This window comes from Nicotiana tomentosiformis, chromosome 3, assembly GCF_000390325.3.
Source record: "Nicotiana tomentosiformis chromosome 3, ASM39032v3, whole genome shotgun sequence".
NCBI lineage: Eukaryota > Viridiplantae > Streptophyta > Magnoliopsida > Solanales > Solanaceae > Nicotiana > Nicotiana tomentosiformis.
Genome location: NC_090814.1, coordinates 56,480,391 through 56,495,729, shown reverse-complemented (window position 1 = coordinate 56,495,729; position 15,339 = coordinate 56,480,391). Strand labels below are relative to the sequence as shown.

Below are 15,339 nucleotides of genomic sequence, written 5' to 3'. Positions count from 1 at the left end.
ACTACATGATACACCATCATGTGACCGAAAAGACGAAATAACATTATTACAAAATAATAAATGGTGGGCTCTTTTATAAAATATAAAAGTTTGGAGCAATTTTTAAAAAATATAATATTGATATTTTGGCCCAATGAGATTTGAGATTTTGCCAAAATATAAGCAAAATCTATGGTCAAACATGTGTTTGCCAAATAAAACATAAATTTATTTTGGCAAAATCTATGGTCAAACGGTCCTTACACTCTTTTTGTAATGAGGTGCCCATAGAGCACCAAGCTCCCTGTACTGTTCTCCGCTAGTTAATATAAGTTTGCTTCTTTGTTGACCAAAAAAACAAAAAGAAAAGGAAGTGTTATAAAACATGAAAAATAAAAACTAATAAAAAATGAAAGGAGAAAAAACTTGAAGGAAAAAAAGAAAAAAAATGAAATATTGGAACTTTACTTTAGGGCTTGAAAGGGTTTGATCGCAATTATGGTGAAAATAGAGGGGTGGAACCGAAAGCTTTCTTCCCATTTTTCAAACTAAAGTCCAAGAATTTCAAACACTAAGGTGGTTGGTTACACCGGGAGACAAAAGGTACACAGCTGAAATTACTCTTTTAACTCTGAAACAACCCCAAGTACAAGAACAACGCCGAAGTCTATACATGAGAAAGAGGGCAAACTAGTCATTTGAGAAAACCGCCTTACGAAACCGTCGATGAAGAGCGCAAGAAACAGCGTAATATTTTGCAGTTGGGGCAGGTAGGTACGGTTTCATATACAGCTATACACAAAGCGCGCTTCCCTTATATATATATATATATATATATATATATATAGTTAGAGAGAGAAACAGATCACTTTTAACAAACCGAAAAGACTAGAGAGAGAAAAAAACTGAAGCGAGAGTGATGGAGGAGGAGGCAGAGCAGAGCAATTTTAAACTGCGTGACGCCGCCGTCAATGACGGCGAGTCATCGGCCGTCTCTTTCAAGGCCGTAGATGATACTGACGCGATGTTTCCAGATGGCGGTGGAGACGGGAACAGCGGTGGTGGTGGTGGTGGTGGAAAAGTGAAGGGACCATGGTCGCAGGAGGAAGACGCGGTATTGAGTGAACTGGTTAGCAAATTTGGGGCGAGGAACTGGAGCTTGATCGCCCGAGGAATTCCAGGACGTTCTGGAAAGTCGTGCCGACTTCGCTGGTGTAATCAACTCGACCCTGCTGTTAAGCGCAAGCCTTTTACTGGTAAAGCACTGCGCTTTCGGATGCTCCTCTCTTTTTACAATGTGTTAAACACTTAATGAAATCGGTAATTTTAGCTTAAATATTGAATTATCTGTTTTTCTTTTATCTGGAGCCCTTTAGGTGATTATGTCTAATTTACGTTTGATATTTTAAAGTTTCATTAGTTTTTATAGGTTTTAATTCAGTCTGTTTTTTATAGTTTTAGTAGGGTTTGTGGGAACGGGGTTTAAGGCGGAAATAACCTTCCTAATGTTGATTTTGGTCAGCGGTTTCAGTTATTTCTTTATATGTTTCTGAATATTTGTTTTGACTCATCTTCTGTTCCTTATCGTCTAATTTGCGATCTATGCGTTTCTTGGGAATCTCTTTGGGCAATGTCTGTTGAGTATAGTATTGTTGAAGCAAGTCGCTGATTATTAGATAAATGTGTTCCGTACATGAAATGCTAAACTATTAACGTGAGTTGATTTGCTGCACCTTTATCTGCAATGACTCTTGGTAATGTGTACTAAATGTTGGTTTTTCTAACATATCAAGGGGCAATTGCAAGGCTAATGTAGATGCATTTATTGCAGTTGACAAATAGAAAATCTTCTGGGGGTGCAAAAGGGGACCAAGTCATGAATGCTCTATCTGTGGCTAGTTGCCATGTTTCCGTTGCTGCTTTACTGGGTTTATTCATCTTCATTTTCTTATTAAATTTACTGCTCTTGAGTAAGAAACCTCCTTATAACCTGGGAGGATTGATAAAAGCTGGGAATTGATTAACATACCTCATTAATTCACTTATTCAAAAAAAAAAAAAAGGTCCCATTGAGTAAACTAGGCTAATGAAAGTCAATGCAAACAAAATCAGACATAAGATGACAGGTTAAAGAATGATATCAAGATTTCTAAAATCTTAAAGTAGTTTAAGTGTTTAGTTGCTCTTTTTGGCCACGGAGAATGAAGCAAAAATTTATTGTTTTATTGTTCACCAAAAAAATAAAAAAGAACAAAACTATGATGGTGTATTTGGGTTTGGGGGGAGGGGGGTGGGCGTTGGAGCCTTTGTGTTGTTAGTAAAATTACACGTGCTGATATTTGTGGTCAGTTATATATGACACACTGACCGTCACAAGTGTTACATCCTTAGTCTCAAACTAAGTGCATGTGCAGCTTTACAAGACAAATTGCCCCTGACAGTGCGCCAAACAATGCTCTGTACCTATCTAGTTTGTTGTTTGGCAGAATGGCCATGCTTGCTTAACATATTAACCAACCTCTGTGTCAAAGAATGACTATGTTTGCCTAGAATGACTATGTTTGCCTAACATATAAACCAGTCTGTGCTATGAGAGAATGACTACATTTGCTTGCTGTTCAAATCTCTGGTTGAGTTTGATTGTCAAAGCTTTACCTTTAGAATGGTTCAATGTCGTTTCTAATAGACCAACTGACATTAATCTGTATTTTGTATCACAGTTGTAGTGTCTGCTCGATACGAGGTATCTTTAATCTAATTGATGAGCTTTCACTATTTAGCATTTAGATTCACAAGAAGCTCCAGTATGCTTGAGAGAAAATAATTGCTTCCTTTGAGTTGTGAAAGGATCTTAAATTGATATAGTTTTGTGATTCTAATTTGAGGTGAAATCTCGTCTGATTTGAGTCAGAGTTGGAGCCTTTGGGTTGTTAATAAAATTACACTTGCTGATATTTGTGGTCAGTTATATATGACACACTAACAGTCACAAGTGTTACATCCTTAGTCTCAAACTAAGTGCACGTGCAGCATTTACAAGACAAATTGCCCCTGGCAGTGCGCTAAACAATGCTCTGTACCTATCTAGTTTGTTGTTTGGCAGAATGGCCATCCTTGCTTAACATATTAACCAGCCCCTGCACCAAAGAATGACTATGTTTGCCTAACATATAACCAGGCTGTGCTATGAGAGAATGATTACATTTGCTTGCAGTTCAAATCTCTAGTTGAGTTTGATTGTCAAAGCTTTACCTTTAGAATGGTTCAATGGCATTACTAATAGACCAACTGACGTTAATCTGTATTTTGTATCACTATTGTAGTGTCTGCTCGATATGAGGTATCCTTAATCTAATTAATGAGCTTTCACTATTTAGCATTTAGTTTCACAAGAAGCTCCAGTATACTTGAGAGAAAGAAATTCCTTCCTTTGAGTTGTGGAAAGATCTTAAATTGATATAGTTATGTGATTCTAATTTGAGGTGAAATCTCTTTTGATTTGAGTCAGAGTTGGAGAAAATTTGCTTGAATGCTTGGTCAAAAAGTAGCAAGTCAGAATGTGATGCTTGATTCCCGAATTTACCTTTCCTGATTGAGGTATGAAGGAAATCTTTACAGATCTTTTGGATTAAAGAAAGAAAGAGGAAGATGGAGAGTGTAGAAGAAAAGAAAAGAGAGGAGATCATGGTAGAGCAGTGTTAATTTTTTTTTTTTTTAATATATACAATAGAGCTGCTCTTGTAATTTGCGTTTTGAATTTGCAGTTTTTGTCAAAGATGTTCTCTTTGGTTTATCTGCTTGCAGCGCCTAATGGAATGGGAAATTGGAATATCGAGCATATGGAGCTAGTATGTCTCCTGTAGTACATAACAAGCTTGATAATATATTGATTTGACAAAACTCAGAGGAGACACCTCATATGTCTGAAAGAGATCCTATTGGTGTGTTGACCGCCAAAATAGCACCAGTTGTTAGGTTTTCTGAAGGACAATCTAGGATTAAGAAACCATTGCATTGATTGGATAGACCTCTTGACTGAACTCTGAAGTAAACATTTAATTCATGGTCAAATTTGCAAGAGAAGCAACTGATAAAATACACATTTTGTTAAGCACTATCTTAGCTCAAATAGGAAGGATTTTCTGTTCGTTCCAAGTTTACTCAGCCAAATAAGTAGAGAATTGTACATCACTTCCTACCTAGCTTTTTGGAGCTATGAATACGTTACTGGAAGCTCAAGACTTTTCCTGATTTGTCAAAAAAGTGAAAAGTATCTTCCCCAAGTTAATCAAGTCTTAAAGATCATTTTTTTTTACATGTAAATGTCTCGTGTCGAGGGGAAAAAAACCCCGCTAAGTTGACAACTTAGCTTGATATTTGAGCAATGTTGTAATAAATAACTATATTAAATTACCCTCATCATGGCAGTGAAATGGATTCTCTTATTTGTGCTTTTGAGGCATTTCTTGTATTTCCCTCATCATGGCCTTCGAGTCTTGATGGATAACCTTTTAACTAGAGCTGTTTTTGGATATTTCACATTTGCAGCTTCTGCTTTTTTTTTTCCCCACTCTCTCTTTTGTTTGGGAAGTAGAAGATGATCACCTCATAATGCCAGAAGAATTTAGAATTCATAAACTTTTCATTAAGATCTGCTGATGTGTCTTTCTCTGCTGTACATCACAATTTTTTGTCCTGCCTAGGCAAGTACATATCCTTAAAGGTGGTGGGCCATGTATAGAATATTTTTTCTTCTGTATCCTTTTGGCAGATTAAGATCTCGATGTCCTAATGTTTCTTTAGGTATTAGTTCTTATTAGTTTCTCTATTCCATTGAGAATCTTCTCCATGTGCTTCTCTGTATGACCATATTCTTCCCCAAATCTGATAAACCTTAATATGCTGCAGAGGAAGAAGACAACATTATAATTAGTGCCCATGCTGTGCATGGAAATAGATGGGCCTCAATTGCAAAGTTGCTCCCTGGTAGAACAGACAATGCAATTAAGAACCACTGGAACTCTACATTGAGGCGCCGGTTTGCTGGGCTTAGAAAGGTTAAACCAGTACATTGTGAGAGGTTAGATAATAGCAGCATTGACAGAGTTAAGGTGTCATCTGAAGAAACCAAGTCATTTGAAGATCATAATCAACCTAAAGCCCAAGAGGCAGGGGAAGTAATCCTCATGCAATGCGAACCCAGCCAGTTTGAAGACAGATCTCCTACGAATGAAATGTCTGCTGCTCCTGAAAAAAATACACATCTTGTTTCTGGAAGATGTCATTCCACTATTATGGAAAAGAATCCGTCTGTTTCTCGCCCAATTGCAAAAATTGGTGCCTTTGATGTGTTTAACCTTTCTTCTGCTGCCTTTGCATCATCAAGAACAGTGCCCATGCAGGGGCCTCTACTCCAGGCCTCCTCACCTTCCTTTGGCATCTGTAAACTTCTTGAAGGTGTATCTGATGATCCCGTAATACCTTTGAGATGCGGCCATGGTTGTTGTTCAGCTCCCAGCATGAGTTTCTCTGGTAGTTCATTATTGGGGCCTGAGTTTGTTGAATATGAGGAGCTTCCCGCCGTCTGTAGCAATGAGTTAACTGCCATAGCCACAGATTTAAACAACATTGCTTGGATCAAAAGTGGACTCGATAATGCTGGTAGATTATCTGGCCGAACCACTAGCCAAAGAGATTATCGAGGTAGTTCTACTTCAACTCCATTGCCAATGTCAAACTTTACGTTGCCAACTGAAGTTGAAAGCTTGAGCTGAAGCCATTTTGATGCCACCCTTTTTTCCTTTTCTTTTCTTTTGTTTTTTTTTGTTTTTAAGTAAATAGAAAATAGAAGAAGTCTTCTTAAGCGGTGAAAAAAAGAATCATCTTTTTGCTGGAGAATGTCCGACCAAGAATTTTAGGATTTTGTGAAGTTAATGTATGGCTGGCTAAGAAACGCTCATGATACATTACTTTTGTTAGAATTGTCGCTGAGAAAGAGTCAGGTTTTTGAGCCATCTGCGCACTTTTATTTATTATTCATTCACTGATTCAAGTAAAACCAGTCTTTCCTGGCGACAACTTAGCTCACTTTGGCGGCATCACCAAGCCTATCGTTATGGGCTATGGTCATTATTGGAGTAATAAAGTTGGGCATAAGTTGTGTTTTTCTTCTAAAAATTTACCTAGTTATACTATAATATAAATTTATTTACTATTTTTATTTAAGTTCGTATTTAATTATATTCTATATTTATATTTATCATTTATGTACAAAACCATAAAAATGAAGAAAATGGAAGATTACTTAAATTTAGCATCCCATTCTCTCTCTTTCACGAAACCTCCTCCTAAAAATTCGAATTTCATCTATTTTTCAAAAGATTTCACATCTCATTCTGTCTCCCTCATAGTTATCACCCAAAAGTGGTACTTCTCTCACAATGCAGACGAAAATGGCAAAATATTTGTCTCTAAAATTGCAGCACCAAAGAGTTCTTCATTGACGTCCATTAAAAAGATTCGAAACTTTAAATTCAATATTCAGAATTTACGAAATTGTGATTGTTTGGATTGGATGTTCTTGCAAATGATGGAGAATATACCTTGTAGTTTATATCTCAATTTTGAAAGAAATTGGTTAAGTATAGGGTTGGTTTTAGGTAAATTTCATATTGAAACTCGAAGAAAACGAAGTTGCATGAATTGTATAATAATTGTATGATAAATGGATCACAATTGTTTTAGAATTGTGTCAGAATTGTATCAAAATTGTATCTTACTTGTATCTGATACATCAATCCCTAAAACAATACCTGCTATAATACTATACAATCACAATACAATATTATATCAGACTTTAAGTTTAGAGTTATGATTGAAACTTGAAGAAGATAAAAATTACAATTGTATCACAATTTTTCAGAAATGTATCGCAGTTTGTATCACAAATGTATGATAATTGTATTAGTATTGTATCAGGTATTATTTTAGGTATTAATTTATTAGATACAAGTTAGATACAATTGTGGTACAAGTATGATACATTTATGATACAATTATATTTTAAATATTGATGTATCACATACAAGTATGATACAATTATTGCAACTTCTTCTTCTTCTTCGAGTTTCAATCTGAATTTTCACCTAAAACCAACTCTATACTTAACCAATCTCCCTTAAAATTGAGATATAAACTCTAAAAGATATTCTCAATCACTTGCAAGTATACCCAATCCAAACAAATCACAAAATCGTAAAACCCAAATATCGAATTTAAAGTTTTAAAGCTTTTTAATTTAATGTTTAGTAACCATATTAATTTAAATTAATTAACTGCTTATTTTTCTCATTAATCAAACGTAATATAGTAAACCTTTTGTTTATTGAATAGCGCCAAGCATTATGTGAAAAGCTACATGAATTGGCAGTCAAATTTGCATAGAAGAAGAGGGAGAAAAGAGAAGAGAAAAAAAAAATGATATAATCGAATCCCTTTATTAAAGGCATTAATAATGGGATGACAGCCTTTTAAGGGGATGGTATATAAATTGTTAAAAAAATTATTGAAAAATGAAGAACTTTGAGAAAAATGGTAAATAAGTCCTTATTATAGTATATATATATATATATATATATATATATATATATATAGAAAAAAATCCTATTTTCTTCCCCCAGTAATTCCGTAAGTGTGTGGCATTAAATTCCAAATTTAGTTAAAGCAATAACAAAATAAGGGTACTTCTAGATATTAAGCTTCACTTCCTTTGCTATAAATTAAAATCTGAAATTCTTCGATATCTCTTTCAGCTTTGTCTTTGTGATACATACATCTCTTGCTGTTTAATATATGGCCTTTGTCTTTTTTTTATTTTAATCTATTATGAGAAGTTTTTTAGCCTAACTCATTAGCCATCTGAAAATTAAATTTTCCAGCCCGATTGATTAGCTCTTTATACTTTTATATTAAGTTCGTCATCTTAATTGAAATTTTATAATACCTTTTTAAAAAGAGATAATCTCGCCTGTGTAGGATTACTCGTAATGTCAGTCTCATACCCGAAATAAAGGGCGAGAGTTACCGTGGATTAACAGTAAGCATAAAATTATTTAATTTATGATGACTCCTTACAGTTAAAAGTACCAAAATAGACAAAGCAATAGGCTAGAGAGATTTGCGACAAATGTTAGATAGATAGATAGAAAGTTTATACCAAAAAACAAAAGATAGAAAGAAAGAAATAAGAAGAAGGTGGGAATTATTGTAAAACTAGGACTTACCGATAATGTTATATAGATAAAGTGAGTTTGAGATACGATTATTTAATTAAGATTTGAATTGAAGATGAGACAATGAACGTCATTAGTGCAATGCTTATGCTTCAAATAGGACTAGATCCGAAAACTAAAATTAGTTTTTTGGGAAGATGGGACCGCTAGATCTTTATTGGGGGGGGCTCTAATTGGCCATATAGATAAATATTGTGACGGTTTCGACCAAGTAATGTGAGATATAGTTATCGTACTAACAAAGATGAAGTAGCTTATAATTTAATTGTTTTTTGGGGCGGGAGAAATAGAATTTCACATATTTTAAAATGGAATTAGCAGTACAAATTTTAAAATGGAATTCATATGGTACACTTTCAATTTATGTGACAATATTTTTTTTTAGTCAGTACAAAAAAGAATAATACCTCTCTCTGGTGAGATATGTTGTTCCTTTTACTAATTTAACAGTATTCCATGTTTATATTAAATTAAAGAATTTATCTTTTACAAATTAAAATAAAGAAGTGTATATTTTTATTATGATTAACTTACGAAAATTCATTCCACACATCTGTTACGTTAATTGATTTTGTAATAAGCATGAGTGAGCTAAGTTTTATCCGTAGAGAAACTAATCTCCCCGATCTTAAAAAAATAATACTAAACAAGACAAAGTCGAATATGAGAATCAATCATTTTAAATTTAGGGCAAATATGATAAAAATTTATCGGCACTCGAGTATTTGATACAAATCTAATAGATGCATGGCATATATTTGAATATAGACTTATCTCACTAATCATGATGAATTAATATACATTTTCATTGATTTTATTAAATTACTTAACTATGATAAGTTGATATAATTGGTATTAACACTCGATGCAGATAGTTTTACCGGGTAAATATTGCTTCGTATTTATATGTTAGATTTGAATTTTAAAGATAGAAAATAACTTAATTCTACTTGCAGGAAACCAATCCCAAAGAATATCATGAGAATGGCAAAGATTCTAACAGAAGATCTAGAAGCACAAATCAAGGAGGCAAGAATCAAGTTGTAACCGCACGTTCTATGAAAACTGGATATTCGAATCAACCATTTACGAAAGACATAAATCAATCAGCATAAGATGATCAATCAATCAGTATAGAAGATCAATCATGTGGATATTCGAATCAACTATTTACGGAAGGCATCAATCAATCAGTGTAAAAGATCAACCATCTATACAGAAGATCTTCTGAGAATATTCACCTCAACGGCTCGCAAGGAAAAGGAAATCAAGGAAGCAATGAAAGGAAAAGTCCATTCTATTTCTGGAATGAAATCATCTTGATTGATTCTGAAAATCAACTTCCTTGGGTTGCTGCTCAATCATTACACTATCACGCCATGAAGAATGGAGACCAACTCGCCATATATATTCTACAGAAGATACCAAGGATTGACATACTTTGATCAAACCAATTTCAATCTCTTTATTCTACTTCAAACAAGCATTATAGTCTGCCATAGATTTCTTGTATAACTAAGAAGAGAAGAGAGAGAAAAGAATACTGGTAAGGCATTGTATAAATTATAAAAGAGAAGAACAAAGTGACCAAAAGTTGTTGGTGTATAACAACATCAACTCATCTGTACTAAGTTACTTCATATTTGAAAGAGATCACCCTTGTAACCCAAGGGGACTGGACGTAGGATTCACTCTGAATCCGAACAAGTATAAAATATTATGTGTCATTTACTTTCTGTAATTTACTTTCTTATAATTAGTTTTGAAAAGTCCAGTCAACTAGAACTCAAGTAAGTCGACTACCTCGCAAAAGAAAAGAAAATTTTCAATTCCCCCCCCCCCCCCCCCGCACTTTGATTAGTATAAGAGCTAGTCTCATACTTTTTACTTAACAACTTGTGAGAAAAGATCATGGCAAATCAAGTAACTGTTGGAGCACTCTTTCAAGAAGGAACGTCGCAAGTTAGGCCACTATATTTCAATGGACAACACTTTTCGCACTGGAAAGTGCGAATGGAAATTTATGCAAAATCCTATGATGTCAAAGTATGGCGCATTATCAAAAAGGGTAACTATCCACTACCAGGAGCAACTCAACCACCTGTTAATCCTGAAGATATAGATGAATACGCAGACAAGCAAATGATGGTTCAAGTCAATGCTAAAGCACGAATTTTACTCTATAATGCTATAAGTGGAGAGGAATATGAGAAAATCTCAAGTTGTGATATAGCCAAAGAAATGTGGGATAAACTGGAAGTCACTTATGAAGGAACCAGCAAAGTGAAAGAAACTTGGATAAACATGTTGGCTCATGATTATGAACTCTTCCAGATGAAAGAGGGAGAATCGATTGAGGAAATGTTTGCAAGGTTCAGCAAAATCATTGGCGATCTAAAAGCCTTTGGTAAACCCTACTCAAGTGGTGATCAAGTTTGAAAAATTCTAAGGAGTCTACCTACCACTTGGCAGACAAAAGTAGTCGCACTCGAATCTCAAGATCTAAACAAACTTTCATATGATGAACTATAAGGAGATCTTATAGCATTTGAGAAGACCCATCTCATGAAAACAAATCTGGAAGAAAAGAAGAAAACGGTTGCCTTCAAAGCTACAACTGAAGGACCTGAAAATGATATTGATGACGACCCAGAAGCTCTTGAAGAAGAAATTGCCATGGTATCAAGAAACATGGATGGATTAATAAGAAGGTATAGAAACATAAGAAGGGGAAGGATTCCATCCAAGAGAACCAGGCAATACAATGAACAAGACAAGAATGATGAAAAATGTTATGAGTGTGGAAGCTATGTGTATGTTCAAGATGAATGCCCAGATCTTAAAAGAAAAGTCTCTAGAGGATTAAATAAAAACAAATCCTTCGGAAGCTAGTGTGATGAAGATAGTTCATAACACGAAGAAATAGGCTTCATGACCATCTTGGAAAACAACATGAACAGATACTATGGCTGCTGGACTGATGAAGATGCATCAAATGATAAATGCAAAGGAGATACTGAGAATTGTTTCATGGAACGAGGTGAAACAAGCGAGGTAAGATCCTATAACTGTGATAGATGTAATTAATTGCAGGATATCCTTGACCTTACCCTAAAGGAGTCTAAAAAAATATTGAATGAACTAAGGAAACTCAATAGGGCAAATAAGGACTGGGAACTTAAACTTGAAGTATGTGAAATCGAAAGAGATGTACTTCAAGATGAAGTTCAGGAATTACAAATGCAACTTAATGGCATGCGGAAGTCCACAAGTCACAGTGTTGTCAAATCTAACCAGGCAACTTACAAGTCAACTGAAAAAGGACTGGACAGAACTGAGTCCACAAGTACTAACACAAGTGGGAGATCGAAAACTGGATCAACCCCTGTGTGTCATTACTGTAACAAAGTTGGTCATAAATACTCATTTTGTAGATTTCGTAAATCAAATGTCTCAGGATGGATTTGAAAACCGAAAAACCCCCTGATTCTAGTAAAACTAACCAACCAGGACCCAAGCAAGCTTGGGTACCTAAAAGAAGGTGATAATTCTATTTTGCAGGAACACCACAGAAAGAGTCGCAAAGGAAAATGGTATTTAGACAGTGCATGTTCCAGTCACATGACGGGTGACAAAAATCTATTCAAAGAAGTCACAAAAATAAATGGAGGAAATGTCAAATTTGGAGATGATTCAAGAGGAAAGATAGTTGGTACTGGCACAGTTTCATTCAGCAATAATTGCGATATTACAGAAGTATATCTAGTGGATGGACTCAATTACAATCTTCTAAGTATAGGTCAACTGTGTGATTCGGGGTACGAAGTTAAATTCAAGAAAACAGGATGTGCTATTGAAGATAAGGCATGTAAGATTATTCTTCCTTGTAAAAGGTATGGAAACGTCTACATTCTTGATGGCATTGAAAATCTAGATAGTCATATCTGTTTAGCATCCATATCCGATGATACATGGCTTTAGCATAAAAAACTTGGTCATGCAAGCATACATCTAATTGAAAAGCTCTCCAAGCATGATTTGGTTATCGGTCATCCTAAGCTCAATTTTTCTAGAAATCATGTATGTGATGCATGTCAAATTAGTAAACAAACTAGAAACTCTTTCAAAACCAAGGACATTGTGCCTACTACCAAGCCTTTACAATTGCTTCACATGGATCTGTTTGGACCTACTAGAACTTCCAGCATTGGAGGTAAACAATATGCTTTTGTTATTGTTGATGACTACTCACGTTTTACATGGGTGATTTTCTTATATCATAAAGATGAAGCATTGAAAATTTTTGAGATTTTCTGCAAAAGAATTGAACGATAAAAGGGGCATCTTATAGCAACTATTCAAAGTGATCATGGAGGAGAATTTGAAAGCAGAGTTTTTGAAGAATTCAGCAACGATCAAGGATACACTCATAACTTCTCAGCATCTAGGTCACCACAGCAAAATGGAGTGGTTGAACGTAAGAACATAACTCTGCAGAATACAGAAAGAACCATGATACTAGAACATTCTCTCCCAAATTAGTTCTGGGCAGAAGCAGTTAGCATAGCTTGTCACATTCTCAACAGGTGCTTAATTCGACCTATTTTAAAGAAAGCTCCATATGAATTATGGAAAGGTAAGAAACCCATATTGGATACTTTCATCCTTTTGGAAGCAAATGCTTTGTCCACAATAATAGCAATAACAATCTTGGTAAGTTTGATCCAAGGAGTGATGAAGGTATATTTCTCGGCTACTCGAATAACAGTAGATCTTTTAGAATCTATAATAAGTGTACACTATGCATAAAGGAATCAGTTCATGTTATTTTTGATGATAATAAATCTATGGCCGAGAAAGGAGATTTTGCAGGTGATGAAGAAATCAGCCAAAATCAGCCAAAGATCAGTGAACAGAAGACTTCAAAAGAAACTGCTGACAATACGATTGAAATCCCACAGTCGATTAATAAAGACATCAATGAGCACGATCAACCTCAAAATGAGTCGACTAATCAATGTACTGAAGTAGTACCAAACGAGTGGAGAAACGAACCAGAATATCCTCAGAAGTTCATCATTGGAAATCTAACTGATGGATGAAAACAAGAGGAGCTTTAAAGAAAAAGGCCAACATCGCACTCATATCTCAAATAGAGCCAAAGAAAGTTGACGAAGCCTTGAAAGACTCAAGTTGGGAACGGGCTATACAAGCAGAACTTGATCAATTTGATAAAAATCAAGTTTGGACATTGGTGCCCAAACCAGCAAATGCAGCAATCATAAGAACCAAATAGGTATTCAGAAACAAATTGAATGAAGAAGGTAAAGTTATCCAGAACAAAGCAAGGCTGGATGCTCAGGGTTACTCTCAACAAGAAAGAGTCGACTATGATGAAACCTTCACTCCGGTAGCACGGTTAGAATCAATTCGTATCTTATTAGCATATGCTTCTTTTAAAGGTTTTAAACTTTTTTAAATGGATGTTAAAAGTGCGTTTTAAATGGCTTCGTTGATGAAGAGGTTTATGTTAAACAACCTCCTGGTTTTGAGAACTCACAGTTTCCTTATCATGTGTTTAAGTTGGCTAAAGCTCTCTATGGGCTAAAGCAAGCACCTAGAGCTTGGTATGAAAGACTAAGCTCATTTTTGGTTAGTCATGGATTTTCGAGAGGAATTCTCACATCTCATGTAAAGTGAGTTTGAAATAAACATGATGGGAGAATTAACTTTCTTCCTTGGACTCCAAATTCATCAACCTGATGAAGGGATCTTTATTTGTCAGACAAAGTACACAAAGGAGCTAATACAAAAATTTGGAATGGATAATGCCAAGGCAATTGGGACTCCCATGAGTCCAGCTATATCTCTTGACAAAGATGAAGAAGAAAATCAGTAGATGAATCAAAATATCGTGGAATGATCGGACCTCTACTCTATTTAACTGCAAGTCGTCCTAACATAATGTTTAGTGTATGCAGATGTGCTAGGTTCCAAGCAGCTCCAAAGGAGTCACATTTAACTGCCGTGAAGAAAATTATTAGATACCTTATTGGAACTACTTCAAATGGATTATGGTATCCACGTCTTAACAATTTTAAGCTTGAAGGTTTTTCTGATGCAGACTTTGTCGGTAATAAAGATGACAGGAAAAGTACAAGTGGAATGTGTCAATTGCTTGAAAAATCACTAATTTTCTGGTATAATAAGAAACATGGATCAGTTGCACTGTCTACAACTGAAGCTGAATACATTGCCATTGGGCAATGTTGTGCTCAACTACTTTGGATGACTCATCAATTAACTGATTATGATCTTTCGTTTAAGCCTGTTAAAATTTTTTGTGATAATTCTAGTGCTATATGTCTTTCAAAAAATCATGTGCATCATTCTAGAGCAAAGTATATAGATATCAAATATCATTTCATTAGAGACCATGTTCTTAAGGGCGACATTGAATTATCTTTTGTTAAAATAGAAAATCAATTAGCTGATATTTTTACTAAGCCTCTTTTAGAAGATAGGTTTAAAACCCTTAGGGAATCACTTAACATTATTACCTTTTTCCCAAATAAGGCTATAATTTTTGTTTTACTTGAAAGATTGCGTATCAAAATAGCTTTTGGTAAAAATCTTCTGTTACTATGTTACTTTATTATTACTGCATGTTGCATTAATTATGCACCTCTATTTTTAGCCTTTATTTCCACCTTTTTGGCTTACCGAGATGGAAACTGAATCAATCAGTCATGTCTCTTGCCTTTCTCTGCCCCGTCAGTCATGTCGATTCAGTCACATCGCTTCATTCCTCTCTCCACCTCTATAAGTCCGCCTCTCCCTTGAAGTTCTCTGCATACTCCCTTCAATCATCCTCTCCAATGGCTAAAGCCTCAAGAAATCATTCTGCTTCCACTCGTAAAAGCACCCGGTCTAAAGCAAAAACCCTCTCTCAACCATCAGAACTAGTCACTATTGGATCTGACCACTCTAAGGGTTTCTCGTCTTCTTAAGAAATCATCTCTGATAATGCTAGAGTAGAAAAGGCACCAGGGAAGCGACCCATGGAAGA

The 15,339-nt window shown here is 35.1% G+C and overlaps 2 protein-coding genes across 2 annotated transcripts; both read left to right on the top strand.

The window, feature by feature from the left end:
* Positions 1-591: 591 nt before the first annotated feature.
* LOC104108040 (transcription factor MYB25-like) lies at positions 592-5,993 on the top strand. Its single transcript, XM_009616996.4, has 2 exons — positions 592-1,235; positions 4,888-5,993. The coding sequence occupies exons 1-2, from the start codon at positions 899-901 to the stop codon at positions 5,751-5,753; spliced, it is 1,203 nt and encodes a 400-aa protein (XP_009615291.1). The 5' UTR covers positions 592-898; the 3' UTR covers positions 5,754-5,993.
* Positions 5,994-10,181: 4,188 nt separating this feature from the next.
* Positions 10,182-11,162, top strand: LOC138907845 (uncharacterized). Its single transcript, XM_070198464.1, has 2 exons — positions 10,182-10,677; positions 10,804-11,162. Exons 1-2 carry the CDS (start codon positions 10,182-10,184, stop codon positions 11,160-11,162), a joined length of 855 nt encoding a protein of 284 aa, XP_070054565.1.
* The last annotated feature ends 4,177 nt before the right edge of the window (positions 11,163-15,339 follow it).